The 23,919-nt window shown below is 41.3% G+C and overlaps 1 protein-coding gene across 1 annotated transcript in view; it reads left to right on the forward strand.

Annotated features, from left to right (window-relative positions):
- Window positions 1-23,654, forward strand: part of hipk3a (homeodomain interacting protein kinase 3a) — a 29,504-nt gene extending 5,850 nt beyond the window's left edge. Inside the window, exons 5-18 of the mRNA XM_031738313.2 lie at window positions 10,935-11,058; window positions 12,878-12,997; window positions 13,580-13,666; window positions 13,808-13,992; window positions 14,143-14,305; window positions 14,657-14,780; window positions 14,927-15,021; window positions 15,224-15,378; window positions 15,674-15,835; window positions 15,924-16,292; window positions 16,454-16,615; window positions 16,735-17,009; window positions 18,191-18,342; window positions 19,352-23,654. Of these exons, the coding sequence (XP_031594173.1) occupies window positions 10,935-11,058; window positions 12,878-12,997; window positions 13,580-13,666; window positions 13,808-13,992; window positions 14,143-14,305; window positions 14,657-14,780; window positions 14,927-15,021; window positions 15,224-15,378; window positions 15,674-15,835; window positions 15,924-16,292; window positions 16,454-16,615; window positions 16,735-17,009; window positions 18,191-18,342; window positions 19,352-19,882 (2,704 nt within the window). The 3' untranslated portion in view covers window positions 19,883-23,654. The remainder of the gene's footprint in view (window positions 1-10,934; window positions 11,059-12,877; window positions 12,998-13,579; window positions 13,667-13,807; window positions 13,993-14,142; window positions 14,306-14,656; window positions 14,781-14,926; window positions 15,022-15,223; window positions 15,379-15,673; window positions 15,836-15,923; window positions 16,293-16,453; window positions 16,616-16,734; window positions 17,010-18,190; window positions 18,343-19,351) is intronic.
- Window positions 23,655-23,919: the final 265 nt, after the last annotated feature.

The following is a 23,919-nucleotide window of genomic DNA, read 5'->3' on the forward strand; positions in this document are numbered from 1 at the left end:
TCAAGACTCATGGAAGTCATTCACCAGTGGGTGTTGCGTGATATGATAGGCATTCCTGTTCATACTTTGCAAGACATTTTGAAGCTGCTCTAAAATAATTTGCTGTGTAAACTTGCTTTGTTATTATAGATCAGAATGCAGCCCTCACTACTCCCAGTAGTTTTAATGCAGTGTCATCAGTTGCCATATCCTAAGAGAAGCATGATGTTTAATTTTGAGACAAATGTTCATGGTAAACATTTTTATTTCCTGTAATGTGACAAGTAAAGTTTTAGTTTTACTGGAATTACGGGCTTTTTAAAATTTTGAATAGGACTCACATTTGTCAAAAGAAACGTAAATATGTTAAAAAACAAGCACTGCATGCATCAGACTGAACCCAGCTGGTTTCCAGTGGTACAAAGTGTTCAGAATAAGCTTCACATGGTAGAATATTTTTAGGAAGATCAGATATGTCACGAGGTGAAATGTCATGGTATTTGTCTTCATAACATGCTAGCACAGTGATTTGACTTATTCCCATGGGTAATGGTTGTTTGTGTGTTTCTCCGTGTTTCTCACAGGGTTTAGTGAAGTCTTGCCTGAGCATTGTGTGTTTAGGCCTTCTCTGTTATGTAATATGACGTGGTCTGTAACAACCTGCACACTCTCATTGGGAGTTCATTGACATGTCTTGGGAGCTGTTTTTTTTCCCCTTCTCTATTTGTATGCATTTTTTATGTACATGCCTGGACGGACATCTGAGTAGTTCTCAGTGCATCACGCCCTTAACTTGGCTGATCTTGCATAATGTGCAGAGGAACTGAAATGTTTATATGAGGAACAGCGTCATGAAATATTTGGCTTGTCTTTCTGGCCTCGGCGAAAGCAAGAACGTGCTTATGAAACAGCTTTCCCAACCTCAGGACACATTGTTGAACTGAAATCTAGAACTTAATTAAATTGTTAAGCTGTAAGCTTATATGCTCCCATTATGACACAATAAATTTAGGACTTTCTGTACTTAAAAACAAAGTAGACCACAAGGTCAAATAACAACCCCCCCCCCCCCAAAAAAAAACCAACCTTGTCTCTCTTTGGTATATAGCTGACTCATTGTGGACTCGTAGGCTTGTTAGTGACACGTATAATGACATCCAAGCTTTTTGCCAAAGCAAAAGTATTTCCTTTTTGTTAATCATGGGACAGAACGCTGGCAATTTCATTCATCACCGCTCCGACTAGCAAGTTTCAGCAAGCAGGTCATTTGGGTCGGGTGAACTGTTGCAAACTCTTCATTGTGCAATTCTTCAGAGGCTGCTGGGATAAGGGGTATGTCAGCAGCTAATGGAGCACACACACCCAACATTACACTCTCTGCAGTTCTGATTTTATTGCCCTGTAAGGAACGTAGCAAATTATCAGTTATTTCAAAAGCGTTTCTGGTAGTGGTGTTGAAATGGGGATACAAAAGTCTGGGTTTCCTGAGGTGAAGAAACTTCGCACATGTAAGTGTAAAACTGTGAGCCTTAGAGCACAAACATTCCACCAATAGCTGTGTGCAACTTCTCTATTTTAGAGAAATCTAGCCACTCCCCAGCCCCCTCCTCTACCAGAGCTGAGGTTTAGTGTGGAGCTACAGCTGTTACATAACATAAAGGATTTGCTCCTCATTTGACCTGGATAACTGTGTAGAACGTGCGTTCATATGTGCTTGTGTGTGTGTGTGTGTGTGTTCTCGAAGCAGCAAAAGTGAGATCATAGTGCAGTTAAAATGGGCTGCTGGTGGATTTCGGAGAGGTCACTCAGGCCAGTGAAGAATGTGGTATGTGAAAACCCACATTTAGATCCAGAAAAAAACCATTCAGACATTCCTGTGTGTGTCTGGGTGTGTTCCTATGTGGTGCCCCTGTCTATAGAACAGCTGTTGAGCCTGGATATAAAATGTGCCCTAACATGCCTAACAATAATGCCACATGAATGTCACACAGGACCTTTGCTGAGTATTCAACGTTTGTATGTTGAGACTTGTACCTTTTAACTTGGCCTTTATCTTAGCTGGTGGTGTATGGCTGAAAGAATATGCTGACTCCAGACACAGAAGTCTTATTTTTAAATAAACCAGTACTTCATAGCTTTCTTCTCTTGCTGTATATCCCACCTCCTTTCCACTGTGGGTTTGTGTGAGGAGGAGTTGGGTTAGCCATGATGATAGCTGGTACTGCATATGCTAGTTGTGCAGTGTGCACTGGTAAGCATGTATGTCAGCTTGGTTAGGGGAATTGTCTGTATTCAAACTGAGAGGTCAAAATAATATTTTGCAGTGCATTTTGTTTCCTAAACGTGTTAATAGTGGAGCAGATGAAAGTAGCTGTTGCTTCTTATTGCTGTTATACAAGACCCAGTTCAATGAGTCAGCTCACTCTGTGCGAGTGTTACGTTGTTTGTAAGTGAGGTTATGTGGAGAGTGGTTTGAAGGATATAGTGTATCATCTCCCATGCTCATGTTACATAATGGCTGTGCTGTATTGTTACCATAGCGAAGCTCTTAATAGATACAGCCTCACCACAGTGGTTGGGTGGATTTTTCTTTTTTCTGCTTTTTTGCTTAACGTTTTTGGGTTTTCCCTGGATTTTCCAGTACCATGAATAATGGCATTGCCAACAGTGTGGCTTTGATGAGAATTCAGATTTTTAAAACACACAGAAACACCAAAAATGGCAGTAAAACTGAGGTCATTTTAATGAGGCCCAGTATGAATGTTTTGTTCCTGGTGTTTACTGGCATGACAAAGCGTCTATATTTATCCACAAAAAAATGAACAGATTGGTGTTTTGTCTAGTTCTAGTGCTGAGAGCACTGACCATAAATCATATTAGACACTCATTGAAAAGAACTTGCAGTTTCAAGGCATTCAAAGTGAGGGCAGACAAATAGCATAGCCATAACTGCTTGTATAAGTACATTTGTTTAAATGTAAAGTTAGGGCCTTTTGTGACTAGCTTATTTAATATTCAGTATCATTTCAGTCAAACAGAGCTAAAGTTCTACAGTGCTGACTGAAAACCAAAGATGGACCCTCCCCCCAAAAGCCTAGCATTTAAGTTTTTAATATATGAAATAATCCTTCCTGAATGTTGCATAACAAACAATGATGTGACACAAGTCATTAATGTGATTTGATTAGGATGATTGATTAGCCTAAATTTGTATGGACATTTACACAAAAATGCATAGTTTCAGTGTTGTCCATCTTAACCTTATACAGAGACTTTTGTACAAGTAAATGAAGATTATTGTGATTTTAGATATTATAGTGATTTGAGATATTATATTGGACCATTATTGGCAATTTTTGTGTAAATTTAGGTTGAACTTCCTTTTGGATGATGTTGCTAATTGTGTTGGTAATTTAACCAAAATTTATGACTCACTGGGTAATCTGTGGTTCAAGTGGTAGCATGTCCAGTAATTAAAGGTTGGGTTTTTTGATCCTCCTGTTTGCATGTTCAAAAGCCTGTAAGGGAATATGCATTCAAGTTGGATAGACTTTATAGGATCGGAAATTATATTCTTATAAAGATTATCACATCCATTTTACATAATTTGTAAATGTGTACATTTTATTTCATCTTTCACTGTCGGCGTCAAAGGCGCAATATGTCAACATAGTTTGGGTTTATCTGGTAGTGAGCACCTTGCTCGAGTTGAGAGGGTGATGGTATGAACTTGAACTTTATTGATTTCCCCTAAGCATTGCTCTGTAGCTAGACAGTTGTAGCTGAAACCTTTGTGCTCATCATGTGCTAATGTGGTGTTGCCATGGTAGCATGACACAGCAGGGCCTGGTGAGGTGACTGTTCTGTGCTGTGGGGGTTGTTGACGTAAAACCACCTCCCACAGTGAAAATGGAGCATTGGGCTATGTGAATAATTCAGCTAAGCAGCTCAGGTAGAAGTAAAGACGGCTATCATCTTAGCACAGTTACAGCTCGGGGCAGGCTGTGCTAGGCTTCCTTCAGCTAGGTGTGATGTCTTTGCCACAGACGTGATGTTTTACTTTGGCGCCTAGTGTCATACATCTTCTATATGTAGATATTCAGATGTGTGTCTTCGTCGAGGTCTAATTTGACAGAGTCCCGGGCAGATCTTGAGCTTCTATTCAAAATGCAGTAACCATATGTTAAGTTGCTGCCTCACCCACATTGGCACAGTTTCACAAAGTAGGGCTAGAAGATGACTTTTTTGTTGTTGTTTTATTTTAATTTACTTGCTGTTCTCTGTGGAAGTAAAACTGTGGAAATCAGTTGTAACCGTGTTTGGTGTCATGTTTCCTAACTGACATTTAGTCAGCAGGGAAACCTGACAGTGAACTCCATACCAGATTCCATGATACGTTTCTTGTACTTTGAGTGAATAATATATGATACTCACAGTAAGTTTCTGGTTCCTAATTTACCTGCACTTTTTTCTTTTTATATACCACCCCCTTTTCACATGCGTGCTCTTGTTTTTGTGTGTATGTGCTTATGTGTACACACATCTGCGTTAGGGTTGGGTAGCATAGACTCAAAGTTGTATCAAGATATTTGAATGAATTTTGTGACAATACTTCTGATGCTATAGAAATAAAAACAAACGTACTTAACTGACTTAGTTACTGTTTGCTTTGTTAGAGGTTGTTTAAGTAGCTGCCTTTTTTGGTATTGAATCATCATCGTTTTGACATTCCTGGGCTTATCACATTCTGTGGATACTATGGAACGTAAACACATTGCATCTCTGTAACACTGATTTTGTGATATGTCAGTTTTTTATCACGTAAAATTGTACACCTGTATTATATATGATAGTACACACACCTAATCTGCATAGCTGTGTATCTGTGTAGCAAGCTTATTGATTTTTCTGGGGACTCCAGATGGATTATTTATCCTACTGTGTGGTGAAGCAGCTGTTTGTACAAAAATGTGAAACTGGTGTATCCAGAGCTACACTTAAGCACAACTAAAATGTTACACTATATTTCTAATAAGCTAATAAGATCAGTTTTGTTCTTATGGCTATTGATATTATTAGCACCATTTTTGTAACGTTCCTTAATGGAGAATTTTAACATAATGGATATAAACAAACCCATCCCGTTAATAACTTAGTTTCTCTACAACTGTATCAGGTTAAGTACTTTTTATCACTCCCACTCAAATAAATCTCAAAATGAAATACTCGAGGATACTGTTCTTGTTTTTATTTTATTATTTATTTTTAATCCAACAGAAAGTGTTGCACATCTTTATGTACTTTGAAACAATGTTGACAAAGCTGAACACATATCACAGTTGAAGCTAATACACGTTGAACAACAGTTAATTCAGTGACTGGAGCACAAAAAAGACATGGGTGGCTACGCTTGCAAAACACTGGCTACTGTGTTAGTGTGAGCGCTATTATAATCAAGCCACATACACATGCAGTTTGTGTACATAGTAAACAAAGTCTAAGTGCAAATCAGTGTGGTGTTTATATGCTAATGATCAAGTAAAACAATGATACAGTATACAGGTTACAGTATACAACACAGTGAAATTTAATCATGTGAACAGGTAAATAAATGTTAGGTAGCTGCTGTTGACACGGTATTCAATACATCTGAGGCTGATCTGGATGACTAAATAATATAATTCACATTTTATTTGTTTGTTTTTCCTCCTTACTAATCCTGTAATGTAGTCTGCCATAAACTCACCACACCTTTACCATGGCTGAAGATATCTGCTTATATCGAGTACCAGTCAGTCATGTCAATCATTTGGCCACAAAATACAAATAAAAACTTGGTGTAGCTAAAGTGAAATGCCTCCAAGCTGCTGTCACTTTGCTCATTAGCTTATTTTACACTGCATTAGCTTTCCCCTCTAGCAGCCACTGTGCTGCTGACATTTGGTGTAGTACACAGTATACTGGATTGGCCACAGATCACCTCAGTGTCAGTTTTGTCTGATCTAGGTCACAAACGATTATTTTGATAGTCGACTAGTCACCGATTATTTCTGCGATTAGTCGACTAATCAGATCATGCATCCATTGGACGTAAAACGTACAGCTTATTGCACCAGCATGCATCTGCTCTTATATAACTATCATTAGCTTACAGCTTGAAGTGTTTAAGGTATGTGCTAACTAAAAATAAAGACAAGATGATAGTTTATTAAATTTTAATGACATTTGCAGATTGTTTTGGTGGAGTTCAATAAACTCAGCCGTCTGCTCCGTGCTATCTAAAATATAACAGGACACCAGAGTATACTCTCGAGCATCTCACACTTCTGATAATCAGTTGTCTGCTTGACGTTTATTCAGCTGTGTAAAAACTATAACTTTTCTCAGCCAAACCGATTTACTCAGGAACAAATAAAATACTAAAAAAAAGCCAAACAATAACATTTTTAAGTTATCTAAGTCACTTATATTACATGTTTAACCTGAGTAGCGAAAGACAGCGGTGGGTTTGAAAACGATTTGCCAGGAGTCCGGTGTTCTCACTGGCTCTAGTGAGCCTTGATCCCCGGCTAGCTATCAAGCTGGTGGGTAACAGACGTCTCCGAAAACGTCGGGGCGCTTTTGAAAATATGTGATGTCTTGATAAACTGAGCAGATATTTGAGGTTAAACAGCTACATTCTGGCCTGAAAATATGTTAAACTTTATTTTGTGATCCAAAAAGATTAATAAGAGCGATATTAAAACTAACTAGCTGCCGCCATTGTTGACAACTGCGCTGGGCCGCGCTATGAATTCTGGGACACAGCTTCTTCTTCTTCGGGGTTTAATGGCAGCTGGCATCCTTACACATGCAGTGCTGCCATCTTCTGTTTCAGTCCGTTATTACACTCTTAAATACTACTACTTATTCCTGTGTCTTTTGGGATCTTACAAAGCTTCAAACGACGCGTCGACTATTAAATTAGTCGTCGACGATTTTAATAGTCGACGTAATCGTGACTAGTCGACTAATCGTGGCAGCCCTAGTCTGATCCAACTTTTTTTAGTCCAAGATCTGACCAGCATTGGGCCACTTCATCCCCACTCAATCACCAACCCACACATTTGTGCAGAAATTGTGTACATATTGTCACTAGGTAGGACAAAGCAACTGTGTGAGTAGTATGGCCTTAAGTGTGCGTGTGCATGTATCACAAATATGGCCTCAGAGATGCTTGATGGAAGGAGGAAGTACCAACAATATGTTACCCTGTGTTAGTTGTCGTCACAATGAATCACAGGCATGCATCCATGTTTGTAAATAGGTGTGGCCTGAGAACTCATTGAGTCGCCTTCATGTTAGTTACTACTTTTTTAACATTTACAAATTAGAAGCAAAGATCAGTTAGCCTTAAGGAATTGTTACAAACATGCAACAGAAAGTAAAGACATGCTAACACTGCATTTCTTCAGGTCTTTCAGGTGATCATTCCTTTCAAACGTTGCTGCTCTGGTTGACGTGTTTCCTGCAACATGAGATGCTGCCTCACGCTTTAGGGTTTAGTAATCAGGTTGGAGTTGTTTGATATGTAATCATGATGAATCAGCTCTGCTTGCAGTTTGTTCAAGCACAGGGTTCACGTGTCCTGTACCAAGTCCCATCACATCAACATCAATTAAACACGTGTCCAGAGAGCGTGTGTGTGTGTGTGTGTGTGTGTGTGTGTGTGTGTGTGTGTGTGTGTGTGTGTGTGTGTGTGTGTGTGTCCATAGTTATTTATGTTCTCTGAACACAGCAGCAGTGTGTTGCCATACTGTATGCACTGTTTATTCATGTCGTAGCTGCTGCTCTCTAGTGAGACTAGTTAGTTCTGGAACCTGGTTTGCCTGCCAAACACCTGTGGGTGGGTGGGTGGGTGGGTGGGTGTGTGTGCGGGAGTGTCAGATGTGTGTTGTGTGATGAGCTTTTATAGATCTGGAAGGCTGCCGCTATTGCTCTGGGGGCAACAACAACACATGCACGCACACATACACACTCCTCTCTTCAGGTTTATTTTTGTGTGTGTCCCTCTCTCCCTTGACCATATGCACGTGGACTGTTTATTTTTGCTATAGGCCTGTAATACACAGCTGAACTGAGTTTTTGCTTGTGTAGTTGGTGGAGAATATCATCCTGTATTTTCCTTAGATAAATTGACAGAGTGGTCTTAATACTGACTAAAATTTAAGTGCAGTTGAAGCTTACCAACATGGGCTGTACTGTCTAAACTAGAGAGATTGACTCTTCTGTTTCAAAATGTCAGCCTCGAGGAATCACTTTCATGTGTAGTGGAGTCTTTCCCATTTACCATACCATTTTGGCATCAACACTTGGGTAGTTTATAATTACTGTAAATCATTACTACTGACTCTAGATTTTATAGCAGCTAAGAATGTGTACAGTCACCACAGACTTTTCAGTGCCCCTTACTGGTGCCTTTACAGATGCCCTTTTACCTTCAGGACTGCCTTGATTTTGTTTTTTGTTTTTTTGTTTTTTTGTGGCATAGTTTGAACAAGCTGTTGTTGGTGACGATTTGTCTGTTGCACATTTACAATGAGAACCTCCTGTTCCGCCACATCCCAAAGGTGCTCTATTGGATTGAGATCTGGTGACTGTGGATGCCATTAGAGTACAGTGAACTCATTGTTATGTTCAAGAAACCAATTTGAGGTGATTTGAACTGTGTTCCGTGGCATATTATGCTGCTGGAAGTAGCCATCAGAAGATGGTTATGTTGTTGACATAGTTTCCAACAATACCCAAGTAGGCTGTGGCATTTACACATTAGCACATGCTCAGTTGGTACTAAAGGCCCCAAAGTATGCTAAGAAAATAACCTTCACAGCATTACACCACCACTGGACTGACCTGTTGATACAAAGCAGGATGGCACCATACTCTCATGTTGCTTGTGCAGATGTTGCAGCAAAAATTAAGATTTCAGGAGATCAAGCAATGTTTTTGTACTGTCTAGTTTTTGGTGAGTTCATACAAATTGTAGCCCATCGGATTCAACATTTTCACAAGTGATTATTTAAGTTACTGTTGTCTTCCTATCAGCATGAAACAGTCTTGAAGTTTTTCTCTGTTGGTATTAACTAAGCATTTTTCTGGGTACTTTCTCCTTTTCAGACCATTCTCTGTAAAACTTGGAGATGGCTGTGTTGGGGGAAATCCCAGTAGACCAGCTGTGGGACACTGCTACGTTCAGTGTCACTAAACTCTGCTGTCTTCCCCTTTCTGCTGCTCAGTTTAAACTTGACTGTGTGTACATGTCTAAATGCATTGAGTTGCTGCCATGTGATCTGTTCTTGATTTTAAGGAAACAGCAGAAGCAAATGGGTGTGATGACAGTTAAAACAAGAACCACTGTTTCCTCTTCCTACATCAGAATAATACACTGGTTTTTGTAATCTTGAGCAGCTGGCCAGCATTGTCTTATGTTATGACTGCAGTTTCTCAACAAGGGACTTTATGCATCTATTTTTATTTGTTGTTTTAATAAGTGTGAATCTCTCTTTTTTTTTTTAAATACATTATTTTAGTAAAGAGTTTAAAAGTATTTTATTAGCCTTTCTGTTTGTGAGAAAAATGGTTAGTTTTTGGTTTGTCAGATAAAATCAACCACTTCCAGCATGTTTAGAACAAGGAAACCCACAATCACCGTCTTAGTCTCTGCTACAGGACTGTTCTGTAAATGTTTGAGGCCATCTACCCCAAGGCTCTTTTTGGTGTTGCATAACTGAACTTCTTCCTCCTGAATGAGCAATGGGAAATGGCAAAGTGTAATTTCCTGCAAGCCAAGGAGGGCAGAAAGCCTGGGCTCTGTAAAAATGAACTTGACATATGCATTTGTGTGTCTACACACAAGCAGACACTCTCACAGACATGTACACACAGAGCGATGACTGATGGCCCCATTTATCACCCTGTAATGCAGTTACATTATCGTCCTGCGTCCAGTTGTTGCTTGGCAACAGTCATTTTCCCTGTGGTCGTCACAGCAGTGGTTGCTGTTTGCAGCAGTGTTTCTCAGCTGCTGTGTCCAGGCCTGATAGAGCATTGTTTTCATCCACCGGCTCAAGAAACTACTGCAAGATTACAAGACCCAGTAAATTGCGCAAGTGGCAAAGTCCATTCTTTGAAAGAGATTTAGTTCTTTTGTTGCCGGAATGAATGCACGTCATATGGATGTAGTATTTGGTTTAAGTTCTTAGAATATCCTGCTGACAACATGGTAACTGGTTCCTTTTTGACAGTCATATACTACGCAGCATGGTGGTATTCATAATGTTCCTTATGTATAATACAGAAAGATGCATTGTTGAAACAAAGTTTTCAACCATGTCTTAATTAAACATGCCAGGGCAAATCAGCTCCTGTCCTTGTGTCCTGTAGGTCAGTTCTGTCATCAACGATGCTAAAAATGGGTACCAGCCATAAGAGATCTTTTTGCTGAAATACCAGAAAATTGTTCCAAACAAATTCAATCTAACAATTATGCACCAAGTTCTTACAATAATCCATTTTTCTTGAATGGTTTTCATGGTTCCGTCTACCCACATTGCCACAACGGTCTTAGTTTCAGAACATTTCATTGTGTTCTAAATGTAACGGTTAATTATGCAACTAAACAGCCAAGTCCAGAAGTGCAAGTTTCTCATCCACTAGTCCCTGGGCTGTCCTTAATGCCCTGGGTGTATGCTTGGTGTCTGCTGAGCTGTTTTACCTTTTTGTTCCCCATAAACATTCCTGTTCAACCTCTTTTGAGCTCCATCCAACAAAAGCTGCAGCGGTCCCAGCCTTTCCACTCCTGTCAATCCATACTTATTTTGTTGTTCTCTGGGTTGTGTCAGTATGACCTGTTTGTGATTATACTTGGTGACCAACTCCCAGGCGTAACCTTTTCTTTCTGTCTTTTCTCTCTGCAGGGCTCCAGAGATTATTTTGGGCCTGCCATTTTGTGAGGCCATAGACATGTGGTCGCTGGGATGTGTGATAGCTGAGCTCTTCTTGGGTTGGCCTCTCTACCCTGGAGCGCTGGAGTATGACCAGGTGACTTTCCCCTCCCGCACACACGCACACAAACGTGCACACACATGCACACTCTCAAGGACAGAAAGCCTGAAGAGGGAGACCTTTCATAAATGAAGGCGGAATAAGGTGGAGAAAATAAAATTAAACCCCATTTTTGCAGAAAATACATTTAGTGTGTATAATTCATTCTTGGCTGTGTTTTCCCAGGAGCCCAACGATAGTATTTTTATTACACAAGTAAACCTTCATTTGTTGTTGCTTCCCAATTTCTCTCCTGCTTTATGACTGTGGTCCAACAAATCCTTGATGAAATCCACCTAATACTAATCTGGACTAAGTGAATCAGGAAATTGTTCCTGGCAGTGTGTGATTATCTTCCCACAGGGTTGGGCGATCTAAACTATACAACAGGGGCCCTAAATGGAGTCCCCCGGCAAGGGAGAGGGAGCATGGGAACAGGCCCATAACACATTCACAGACTAGTGCAGGATTATCCAGCATTTGACCATAGTCAACTCATCGAGGTCCAGAATGAAGGCCATCATGAGTTTAGAAATTTGAAGGGAAAAAAGTTGGACACCGTTGTGTGTTTTGACATGAATTTCAAACATCAAATAATGAAACGTAATTGGTTTTTTTGGTTTTTTTAAAGAATCGATTGCTTGGTTGGCAAAGCAGCTAATGCTTTGAACTGCCATCAGTCAGAGAGTAGCTGATAGTCCTCCACTGATCTTTGACAGCTCTGTATCACAGGGCCATGCCAGGACACACACTCACGCGTGCACATCGAGTCCCCAAAAGCATGCTGTCCTATGCCAAGGCTCACTGCAGTTCCACTCTACACAGCAAAATGTATTTATAAACATAAGCCTGATGGTAGACAAGTGCGCACACTCACGCGCACACATAACACACACTTGTGCACACATAGACAGTGTGGTTGGCGTTCAGTGCACCATCAGCAGGTTCTCAGTCCAGTGCTCTCTGGCAAGTCAGTGTATTTGTTCTAGGCCGTAGACACAACATGTACACACATACACACTGTAAAACTGTTACTGTAGGATTTGTGTTTTTCATGGAATTTCTGGAGTATCGTAGTATTTAAGATGTTTAATCAAGCCTCGGGGGTCAGCTCAACCATTCTTGGTAAAAGACAGCCTACATCTGGGCAAGATGGTTTACTTCTCTGTTATCACACTGTGAAGGTAATCCCACCTTCAGTGGCATTTTAAAATGTCTCACAAATTAGTAAAAGTAAGCATTGACTGATAAATAGAAATGGATTTTCATGCTCATTAAATAAACATCAGATAGAGGCTTGTACATCCCAATAAAAACATTGTGAAATTACATGATTCAGCTGTGTTAAACTTTGTGATTTCTTGCAGTCAACTACAAAGAAAGTTTGGACTTGTTAGTGCGAGAGGGAAAGGGTAAAAGGTGGCCATCCTTGCTTACATATGGACTGAGAACATTTGAATCTGTCGCTTAACATTTGAGCCTTTGACTACATTTTGTTGGTGAAGATTTTTATTAATAAAATGGTTTGAACGGCTGAACACTAGGGGGTACATGTTGGAGAAAGTGTTTCAATCTACCTTATGTTCTTTTTAAAGAATAGTCATATGCATATTTACACAAGCAGAGTGCATCAGCTGATTTAAACTAATATAGAAACTGGGTAAAATTCATTACATTCATGATGATCATGTTGTGTGGTTTTATGCTGTGATTATGTAAGACGTTGTGACTGATTGTGACTTTCCTGTTATTTTCTTCCTCTCCCTTCCTCTGCCTCTTCCTCGCTGCGTCCCGTCTGCTTTCTTGCACCGCTCAGATCCGGTACATCTCTCAGACTCAAGGCCTGCCTCCTGAGCAGCTGCTCAACAAGGGGACCAAGACCTCTCGTTTCTTCTCCAAAGAATCAGATTCTCCCTATACATCGTGGAGACTAAAAGTATGTGCATTCAGATCCTACAAAAATAGACACATATATGACACAAACACAATGTCTTGCCTCTTCTTGCCAACCACATGTCATTAAAAGTCAGTAATTGTTCATTAAAATAAAAAAAAATAAAAAAAAGTCAAGTGAAAGATCCTTGCAGTCAGGGAAAAATAAGAAGTGGCAGTACATTCCCAATAGGAAACAGCTGCATGATCTTTTCCAAACAGAAAAAAGCCGGCAAACCCGGAGGAAAGCCGAAGGAAATGTGAAACTGTGTTTAGACTACCTGCTGAGCTGACTCTAAATACAGTTTAAATGAATGTAAGCCGAATGTTTATCTGTACGTGTACTTTCCAGCAAAACTCAGTTGGAACAAGTTGCGCATCCAGATTTGCATGCTGACGTGTAAAGTTTGCTCTCCCTGCTTGTATACTTTGTCTAATACTCTAACCTTTCATCCCTCATCTCTGAAACAAATCCAGTGGTAATTTCCAAAACACAGAGATGCAAACCCCTGCTTATACAAAAGTCTTAACATATTACATTTACGTGTCTGAAATATTTATCATCATGATCCTGTTCTTCCTCCAGACAACAGAGGAGCATGAGAAAGAGACGGGACTTAAATCCAAAGAGGCCAGAAAGTACATCTTCAGCTGTCTGGATGACATAGCCCACGTGAGTCTTTATAAACCAAATCACTTGGATAGGTTTCAAACCACACCAGACACAAATAAAACACCTTACAATACAAGTCTTACCTTCATAAAATTTATATTTAAACCCAAGTTTGTGGCTGTGACTTGCTCTGTCAATTAGGTGAACTTGGTGCTGAGTCCTGATAACGCTGACATGCAAGCAGAGAAGGCAGACAGGCGGGAGTTTGTGTCTCTGCTTAAGAGCATGCTGTTGATCGATGCCGAAGACAGGACTGTTCCCACCAGTGTCCTCAGTCACCCCTTCCTCACTATGACTCATCTACTGGACTACCCTCACAGCAACCAGTAAGGCTACGACAGCTCACAAGATGTGTTGATTTTCACATTCCTGTATGCTTCCTTTCTCCTGTCTAACTTAGAGCACACCGGCATGGTAAAAATACATTATATACTCGTGAACCACAAACATACAGCTTCCCTTCTCACCCTTACCAGTGTGCAGTCATCTTTCCGCATCATGGACATGTGCCACACTCGGTCCAGCAATGCAGTTTTTGACGCTCTCAACCAGAACACCATTCATTTCTCAAGACCACCTCTAGCTCCCACTGCCTCCTCTGGCCTTCTGGGCTACAGCAACATACCAATCCACACTCAGGTGAGAATGTGGTAGAATAGGTTTAGTCTCTCATTCAGCACAGCAAGTACCTAAATGCCTCCAAACATGTATAATTAATTAACATATTGTTTCTGTTAGCATATTCTTTACTGTTGACCTGAAGTTGCTGTAATGCATCACTGTAGTAAACTGGATTTAATATTTCTGTCACACTGACTTCACTGGCACCGCTGTCATCATCTTCTTTTCATGGCTAACCTTTGTTGTGTCTCTCTTTGTCACCGCTCCTTTTCATTTCCTCTCTTCTCCTCTACTTTCTCACCTGATTTCTGTCTATCACCCACTGCTCTCTGCTCTGCCTTTGCCTCTGTGTACACGTACCTGAAGCAGGCTATCACCCAGTCGGCTCCATCAGTGTTGCATCCAGGGATAGCTCTGACAACCGGAAATGGTCAGTTTGGGTGCAGTGACTCATTCCCACCTGCCCTCCTTCTTTGTCCTCCAACCATGCAAGGTATATAGACTGTGCATAGCTTCTTTTGGCAGTTACACAACATTCATTTTAGATTTTCTCAGAAGTAACTTTACCAAAATGGTATTAAATGTAGTTATTGTGTAACAAAAAAATTTTATTTTGTTTTTTTTGTTTGTTTTTTTAAGGCAACCTTAATCAGCCAGCAGGTTATTCTGTCCCCATGGCAACTCAGGCACCTCCTATACAACCCTTACCTGTGAGGCCTGGTGTAATAGCTCAGGTAAGCTCTTTACATGCAACAATAAGTTGAACTGTTAAAGAAGCAGTGGCAGACACACCCTGAGTAACTCTCAGCTCCTGTCGCCCTACTGCTGATGCGTCACTGAGTAAAAGCTTCAATTCCTCAAAAACCACTTCTGACGCCAATGGAGATCAAAAGAAGATTACATAACATCTATGATTTGACTCCTTTGTGCCTGTAGCAGGCCTGGTCTAACCGGGGGCAGCAGCTCCTTGTCCCAGCAGCCTGGCAGCAGATGACTCCAGTAGGGCCTCCTCCCTCTCACCCACCACCACCACCACCATCCTCCCTAACCAACGAGACCACAGCTGGACCACAGCGGATCAGCGACTGGGGGTGAGTCACAAAGACTTGAAGTCTGGGGAAAGTCCCTGCTTGCAAGACTTATACTGGTCAACATTTTTCTGTCAAATTCTTTATTGGCATGTGTGCAAAAATGATAAGATTATTTTTGGGAATTACCAATTTATGTGCAAAGCAGGGCTGAAATATCAGTATTGGAGTTCTTGTCATGAGTTGTAACTGTTTTTCTTATCATGTCACAGCATGTTTTCTATTCTCTTTATGCTTTTACCCAAAATATGGAGCTTCATGTTTCTCCTACACCTTTTACTCTTAAAATCTGTAACAGGAAAGTGCGTCCACACAACAGCCACTATAACGCAGTGATCAAACAACCTCTCCTGACTAATCAGATGCCAGCGCTCTCGGCCCATCAGCCGATCAACATCGGCATAGCTCACGTTGTGTGGCCACAGCCAACCAATAAAAGGAACAGGCACAGTCACAACAGGTTGGATTCTGCTCCTTGTGCACGTCTTTGGATTTTAAATTCTCTGTCACTGATATATTAAACATTTATGAAATAATTCTGTTTGAAGGAACCTGTCTCACTCCAGCAACGTCCACATCACTGGATGTCGGACCCCCAAAATGGCTGATGCTGTTGAACAGGCAGTGGCAGGAAGGGAGCAGCGTCAAAGGGAGGTGCCTTTAGTGGAAACCAGGCAACCACAAGTTCAAAACACAGATGAGGATGATGATGATGCAGAGGAGGAAGTGAGCTGCTTCAAAGAGGTGGCGACGAACGCTAATAGAGAGTCTGACTTGCTCAGGCAGCGAGATGTGGCGGTTCTGATGGCCGACACTGAAGGGAGCCCTGCTCCCAGCGTTATCAGCATCCGCAGTGATCTGACAGATGCAGAGGACGAGGGTGGGGAGGAACAACCACTGAGGTGCCGTCTGAATGAGTGAGTATAAACAGGAAAATAAACTCGTTCAAGCTCACCCTGCTTATGAAGGAAAACATGTCAGCTTCATGTACAACATTGTTTGGAAGTCCCTGCATTATACAAGAGACTACCTCTAAATTCAGCTATTCAGACTAAAAAATATGAAAATGTGTCCTCAGGTGCAAAGAGAAGTGTGTGTGTGAGGCTTGCGGAAACACCAGTTTGTCTATGGAGAGAGTGTGCTCACTGAGCAGCCCCGACAGCAGCCTCAGCACCAGTTCGTTTGCCTCGAACTCTCTTCAGTCCAGCCCTTCAGTCTCACCATGCAAGAGAGCCAACAGGTAGCAGTTTACATCCTTCAGTAACTTAAAAAAAGTTGCTCAACAGAAAAACACTGAACACACTTTTAAGTATTGCTTGAATCTTCTTTATGTTTGTTTGTCCCTCCCCTCCCATTCAGCATGTCTGAGGATGATGGTCACGAGAGCGGCTGTGACACAGTGGAAGGCTCCCCCTCATCCGACACGTCGACTTCCCCTCGCGGCAACAGTTCCTATCGTTACCTTGACAACAGTAACCACAACAACCACCCGTCTTTGGCTGCTGTGGTAGCGCCACTACCTTCGCCTACTGTGCAGGGCAGGAGCCCACGTGGCATCAGGACAATGGTAGTTCCACCAATGAGAGTGCAGAATAACAACACTCAGGGGATAGAGGAGCGTGTCCAGAGAAACGGTCAGTGAAAACTGATTCTTCAATGCAAAGTTTGTCTATGTGTATAATTATAATCTGAGGTTGTTTTTGTTTTATTGTATCTCTTTGTTTGTTTTTTGTTAGACGTACAGAGAGCTTTGCAGTTTTTTTTTTTTTTTTTTTTTTTCTTTAAAAAGTGTGTAAAAGTAGAGATTTCAAACAACCCACCTGAAATAGTGATGGTGGTGGTCATGTTTTTGGCCCAGTCGTGTGGTCTGTCACCTGTGCTTTGGTGGTGTTTGCTTTACAGGTCATTTGGAAGCAGTAGGGGCTTACCGCCCCCTAGTGGGTCATAGAGGCTTTAACAGGTGATCAAGAGACAACAGCAGAAGACTTTCTTCTAGTCTAAGACCTCAAAAGATGCATCCATCATAGGCAATGCTAACATTGCCTCTGTTATGGCTTTCCCTCCATTAGAGTTGAAACGTTCCTCAAAGAAAGTTTTTCTTCTGCATAGAGTCTTCCATCAGTGATCCACATTATATTACAGTAGACTCTAAAGGTTTACATAAAGACAGGACAGGATACTCTGTTGGATCCTACATACGGAGGGGGAAAGGAGGATGCATTTGGTTTGGTACTGGAGCAGAGCTTGAGTTTTTGCCGTTGGTTCTTGCTGTGCAGCAAAAGTTATCCTAAGACACTGACATGAGATCAGTTTCAGATCAATTTCTATTCCCATAATATAATTGTGTATTATAAATGTGTTAATTGTGCAGTGAGTTTAAAACTGATACAGATCAGAGTCTGAGGATCAACTTTGCTCAGATGCCATTTTCTGAGTGTCCATCGTCTTTTTTTCCCCTTTGCCTGATTTTATGGATTTTCTTATCTATTTAATGGTTCTGTGTTGTATGTGAAGATTCCCAGCTGTTTACATATATTCAGGAGTAAAGTTGTTTGTTTGTTTGTTTGTTTTAAACATTTTGAGTCATGACAGGTTAAAATATGTCATGTTAACTTAAATTACTAATGGTCACATTTTGAGATGCCAAGTTTCATGTTCTTTATACAGAGAAACCTACTGTCACTCTGGTGTGGATTCTTGTTTGAAGTCATTGTGCTTGTTGCTGTTACTTTTTAGTCACACAGACTAAACCTGGAGTCTGTTTTTGGCTTTGTATATGCTTTTGTTTGAATAATGTGTCTTCTGTCTGTTCCAGTCTTAGAGTCCTGGTCCCGGTCCAAAGGGCGATGCAGCTTCGTAGGACAACAGAGCACTCCCTCCTCCATCCCCCTCCTCCCATCCGCCCCCCTGCTGTCCCGACAGCAAAAGGTGACTGGGCAGCAGCAGCACCCTCTGGGCTTTGGACAGGTCAGTTTGTGTCCTTTCTTTTGTTAATATATAGGCCGTTAACAGGAGGTTTGAACTAAGGTTTGCTTCTACTTAGAGGAGATAATTCCAGGAGGACTCTGTTTCCCACACTCTGTATGTGGTACTGTGTGTTTGTCTATGAGGCTGGCTGTAACAACAGTGAACAGCTGGAAGGGAAAACCAGGGATCAGGACTAACTTGTAAGAAGCCAGTGAACTTTCAATATAAGAGTGAGGTGGATTTTAATTGACTACCAAGTCAATTGTAAATTTCATTTTTCTTCCCGATTTGAATTGAGTGCATGTTACAAAGTTAAACAACCCACCCCGAGGATTAATGGCATATACTGATTCTGATGTTGTCAGCTTGTGCAGTTGTATGTTTGTACTCAAAAATCTGTCTTTTATGCTGCCATTGTTTACCAGGAAACTGCTGTTTCTGAGTGGCGGTAACATAATCTGCATCTCTGAAGCTTTAATATATATGTATGTACATATGTATATGTGGGGAATTGTGTACCGGGAAAAACTTGAATGCGATGGATTACTTAAAGAGGTGCTGAAAGTTTTTGTTTCCTTTTTCTAAGCTCTTCCAATCTCTGTTCATGAAATGACTTAACCAGTGGCTTAGGGCCAGCAAAAAAAACTTGTCGAGCCAGTTGATTGGCTACTGGTCTGTTCAGGCCAGTAATGGTTTCCAACATTTTCAGATATCACCCAGAGTTCACCTGTGAATCAAAAAGCTAAATCAGTAATCTCTAATATTGATTTTTGTTACTGCCAGTTGAAAATAAAACAAGAGGTTTTTAGTGGAGTGGAAAACACAGCACCGTTAGGCTGTGTAGCTATGAGCTCATGTTCACAGCAACAGACACGAGTAATGTCAGTGTTCTTGTCTTACTCTGAGAGAGAAGAGCATGTGCATATATCAGAGATCTCAGACTGCTCCTGTGTGGGTTGCGCCTGGTGTTAAATGAGTCTTCTTTGTGCTTGTCTGTCCTCTCCCTCAGGTGCAGCCATACGCTTCAAACCAGAGCAGCAAAGAATGGAACGGCAACTATGGGCCTCTGCGGCCGCACGCCTACATTCCCCCTACTGTCCACACGCACACCTTCAGCCCCACACACACCTCAGCCGCCCCCCACACTCTGCTGTCTTACCCTCCCAGCGGCCCACTCACCACCGCCCACCATCCCCACCCCATCCTGCCCTCTCGCCCACCTCCTCCCCCTCTCCTCCAGCATGGCTACGGTCTTTCCCACCCCCAAGGAGGCGCTATAGTTCACCAGGTGACCCTGAGCATCAGCGCCCACCCTCACCACCCTGGACACCCCGCTCCCCACCCTCACAGGCTCCTCCCTTCCCCAACCATCCACCCGCATCATCAGCCCGGATACGCCACCCACCCCCACCAGTTCAAGCCTCCCTTCCCTCCTCCACCGCCCCCTCCTCACCCTTACATGGCCTCCCCAGCTGCCTACACAGGCTTCCCTCTGAGCCCCACCAAGCTCAGCCACCACCCCCAGTTCTCTTATATCTGAGGAGCAGGGCGGGGCCACAGCAGTACCTTCTGGTCAGGAAGGGCCACGGGAAGTGGACAGGGGCATCAACCTGGGCCGGGAGAGCTAGCAGCAGAACACAAAATGGACGCATGTAATGATGAAGATGAGCAAGAAGAAGATGGGAAGATGGAAAACGATGTATCATAGCGGACCGACTAAGAAAAAAAGTAACAATGCCGAAGATGACGTTAAAGTTCTGAGGACAAAGAAATTCCCAGCCTGTAATCCCGATTCATTGATTATGTTTTGATTGTCGGAGCATCTTGAGCTCTGAAAGACTTTCCGTGAAATCGACTAACGGAGGAAATAATAGATTAAAACCACAAAGCTTTAAAGGGAGCGCAACAGGAGTGAATGAATTCATATGACAATAAGGAAATTTTAATTAAGAATGTGTCCTTTGCATGTTACCTCCCATCAGTGGTTGTTGTTCAGAGAGTATGATCTAATTCACGGCTGGAAATCAGTAGTAGTTGCTGTCAGGCGGCCCAGCCTCCCTCCCCCTTTATCCTTATTGCCTTGTAGCATGTGCAAGCCGGTCAGATTGTGTTTGTTAAGCCATCCCAGTGTGTATCGACGACCGCTGATAGCCCCCCCCCAGCCCCTCTTTGTTTCGGGCTGCTGCCCTCTCTTAGTGCCTTAAAACGAGTGTCTCTGACGTTACTTCAGGAGCTTATACAGTAGATTGTACATTTAAATAGTCTTGCAGCACTTAACCTACAGAGTTTAAATAAGATGGGCTTATTGGATACATATGAGGTTAATCCTTGTTTTTATGTTATAATATTGGCAAACGTTGGACTTGGGTGTGCTTTCTAAGTCAGAGTATGGATTTCTTTTAGCTAGAGGCTGCACACATAGGGCTTTGACTGAATGAGCTTTTTATGTACATAAAGAGTGATTTGATATTTTGATAATCGTTTTCTATTCACTATAATACTTAATTCACAACAGTATTGTCACTGTTTACTGTAACTGCAATACAATCTAGATAGACTCTGGGTTGCTGTGTTTTTATTATTTGGCATTTAGGCTAGACTTGCATTAATGCATTTTACGTTCTAGATTTTGGGAGTGGCATAGACTTTAAAAAAACATGAATTTTTATGTTTTTACTTTAAACTGCTTTTCAGTGTTTGAAATAACCTATCAACTTACAGTATCAGTGCTGGGCTATCGAGTATTAGAGTTATAATCGTTTGAAATTATTCATGTGAGGCGAACCTTTTTTTTTTTTTTTTTTTGGTCCATGTATTGAAGCCTGTTGTCAGTTTTGATACATTCCTTCAGGGTGGATGCATAGCCTTGATTTGTGTGTTTCTAGTGTTTTTCGACTTTCTTTTCCCCCCACTGTGTAGTAGAGCTGTGTCTTTACCCGTCATATCAGCTGGTATTTTACTCCAATCAGCACCAAAGACTGTTTGTTTTTAATAATTTCTGAAGCATGGTCGACGATATTTCTCTCTTTTTCCCCTCCAGCATACTTGTTGCGGTTGTCAACATTGGAATATATTGTGAGATCTCTATTTTGAGTGTTTCGGTTGAGGTTTTATTATTATTATTATTTTTTTCTGAGCTGTGTTTGGCAAATTGTTTTTTGGAATGTATTAGATAATAAGCTGCTATGTACTGATTATCTGCCACTTCGTAGCTGTGAATTTCGAGGATTAATCTCATTCTAGCCTGCATTCTCGCTCTTGTATTGTAGTTCTGACAGCTAGATACAATAGAAGTGGGGTTTATTTTGATCCTAGAGTATATTGAATGCTACTCTATATGCTAGTGCCTCTGTATATTGGCTTTGTTGTTTTGAAGTGATTGTAAACTGCTGTAATGGAAGTTATGAGTTTTCCTTTTCTCTTTTTTTCCCTTTTTTTTTTAAAATTCAGTTGCTTTTTGGTGTGTGTGTGTGTGTGTGTGTGTGTGTGTGTGTGTGTGTGTGTGTGTGTGTTTTTTGTGCGTATGTATTTAGCATCAGTATTTCAAGCGTAGGCTGGGTTCACTCTTTGATTCTGTGTGCTCTTGACGTATTATCGTTTTTCTTCTTATTTGCGTTATCGGACTGTATTCGCAATTCTTCGTACTGTACAACTAGTGCCTTTCTTCATACGAGTGGCTGAGAGATTACGTCTCGCATCGATATCAAAGCAGTCACGCGTTAAGACTAGTTTTCTTTCTAACGGGATCAGATCCTGTTTTCACAAAACAAGAAGAAAAAAAAATCCAAAGTTTGTTTGTTAGACCGACATGTCGTCTAAAAACAATCCCTCTTTTCACAGAATCCTAAGAAGGTTCAAGTCAGGGAATGTTTCATCGTGCTCACCGTATTTGTGCAGTACTGCAGAACATAGGGCCTGAACATACACAAATGCAAAGCTTTACTCTCAAACAGTGAATGTATTTGTGGAACTCGACATCTGTTTGTGGTTTTTCAAATGTTGTTGCATTTCTGTTGGCTGCACAGCTTTTTTTTTTTTTTTTTCTTATGTTTTTTTTGATTGGGATGTTGATATGCAGCTATTACCATAGGCAGACATCATGTGTTTCAGTCAGGGGCTCCTTCAAAAGGCTTTATCTATCAATTAATATTCAAAGGTTTAGCTCCAAAGTTATACCACCCTGATCTGCTTATTGTATTACATCATATTTGTTTTTGCTATGTTGCTTAATTAATGGGTGTATCCTGTTTGGTTTTTTTGTCTACTATTCTACCGCGTTGATGAATTTAAAGCGATGCGTGATGGTGCGCAGTTTGGCTTGGAGTGCAACTGCACCGTAACATGTACTCCACTCCAAGGAAAATCAGTTTCTAAATCCTGTGGCATGCAGCCCCTGTGTGTATTCTTCTGTCAGCCACGCACAGGTGATGAGATGTACCAAATTCAGCAACATCGCACGCCACAACCCCCCCCCCCCTCCCTCCCTCCCTCTCCGTTTGAGGTTAACAATCTCAAAGGCACTAGAGGGGTTGCACGGCCCAGGATCCAAAAGCACTTGGTGCTCAGCATCCTCGAGCAGGCCTGAGGACTGCTCGGACACCAATGAAACACAAGGGGAAACCTGAACTTTCTGTGACAGAGTTCCTCCTATAGGCATTGTAATTACCGAGTCCCCCTTATTAAAAAAAACAAACAAAAACAAAACCAAAACAGCAATAATCCAAAAATGGCTCCACTCTTAACACTAAAATTTGGAACCCAGGCCTGCCTTTATTAGCGCTCGATTATATCAAAGCTACCAAACATCTTCTCAATGTCTCATATGGGCTGAAAAATAAACAGTATGAACAAATGAATTTTTGTATGGCACCTATGAAATTATCGGGTTAACATTTGTTGTACTTGGACACAATTATGTAGACATGATTGCTAAATTGAATCTGTTACTGTTCTAAATGTGTGTAGATTTGTGTGGCTTTGATTTTTCATTTTGATTTTATTTTTTATCTTAAATGCTACACTAGTGTGACATGTAGCAACTGCACTGTGCAATATACATCAATTTGAGGACTGGGGAAATGATAATTGTTTGGTTGTAATTATATGTGTCTTACCAGTTTGCAGTCGTTTTCCTGCCCCTCGCCCCTCCTCTAGTTCTCAGTGAGTTTCAGTGTGACCAAGCCGTTTGTACTTTGTCACAAAAAGCGGGTTCCTTCTTGGTGACTCTTATTGGTGAGTGTCAAATTATGAAATGATGGTGTACCATGTCAAGATTCACTTTGAATTAAAAAAAAAAAAAATCTTTTGCTTCAGTCTGTGTCTGCCTCTGATTGTACACTGATGATTCGTGAAAGTTTATTACAGGGATTAAAACACAAAATGTGTTGGGATTATATTAAAGTGGACCCATTGTGCTCATTTCTAGTTCCATATTTTTTATCCCTGAACTGTACTACAGAGGCTTGGCCTGACTGACAATATTCCTCATTTCTCCTATACTGGGCTTTGTGCTGCCTCTTGGTTCATCCAGTGTCTGAAATTAGTGCAGAGCAATACTGAAAATATCAGCATTGATCC

This window comes from Oreochromis aureus, linkage group 7 (assembly GCF_013358895.1).
Source record: "Oreochromis aureus strain Israel breed Guangdong linkage group 7, ZZ_aureus, whole genome shotgun sequence".
Taxonomy (NCBI): Eukaryota; Metazoa; Chordata; class Actinopteri; order Cichliformes; family Cichlidae; genus Oreochromis; species Oreochromis aureus.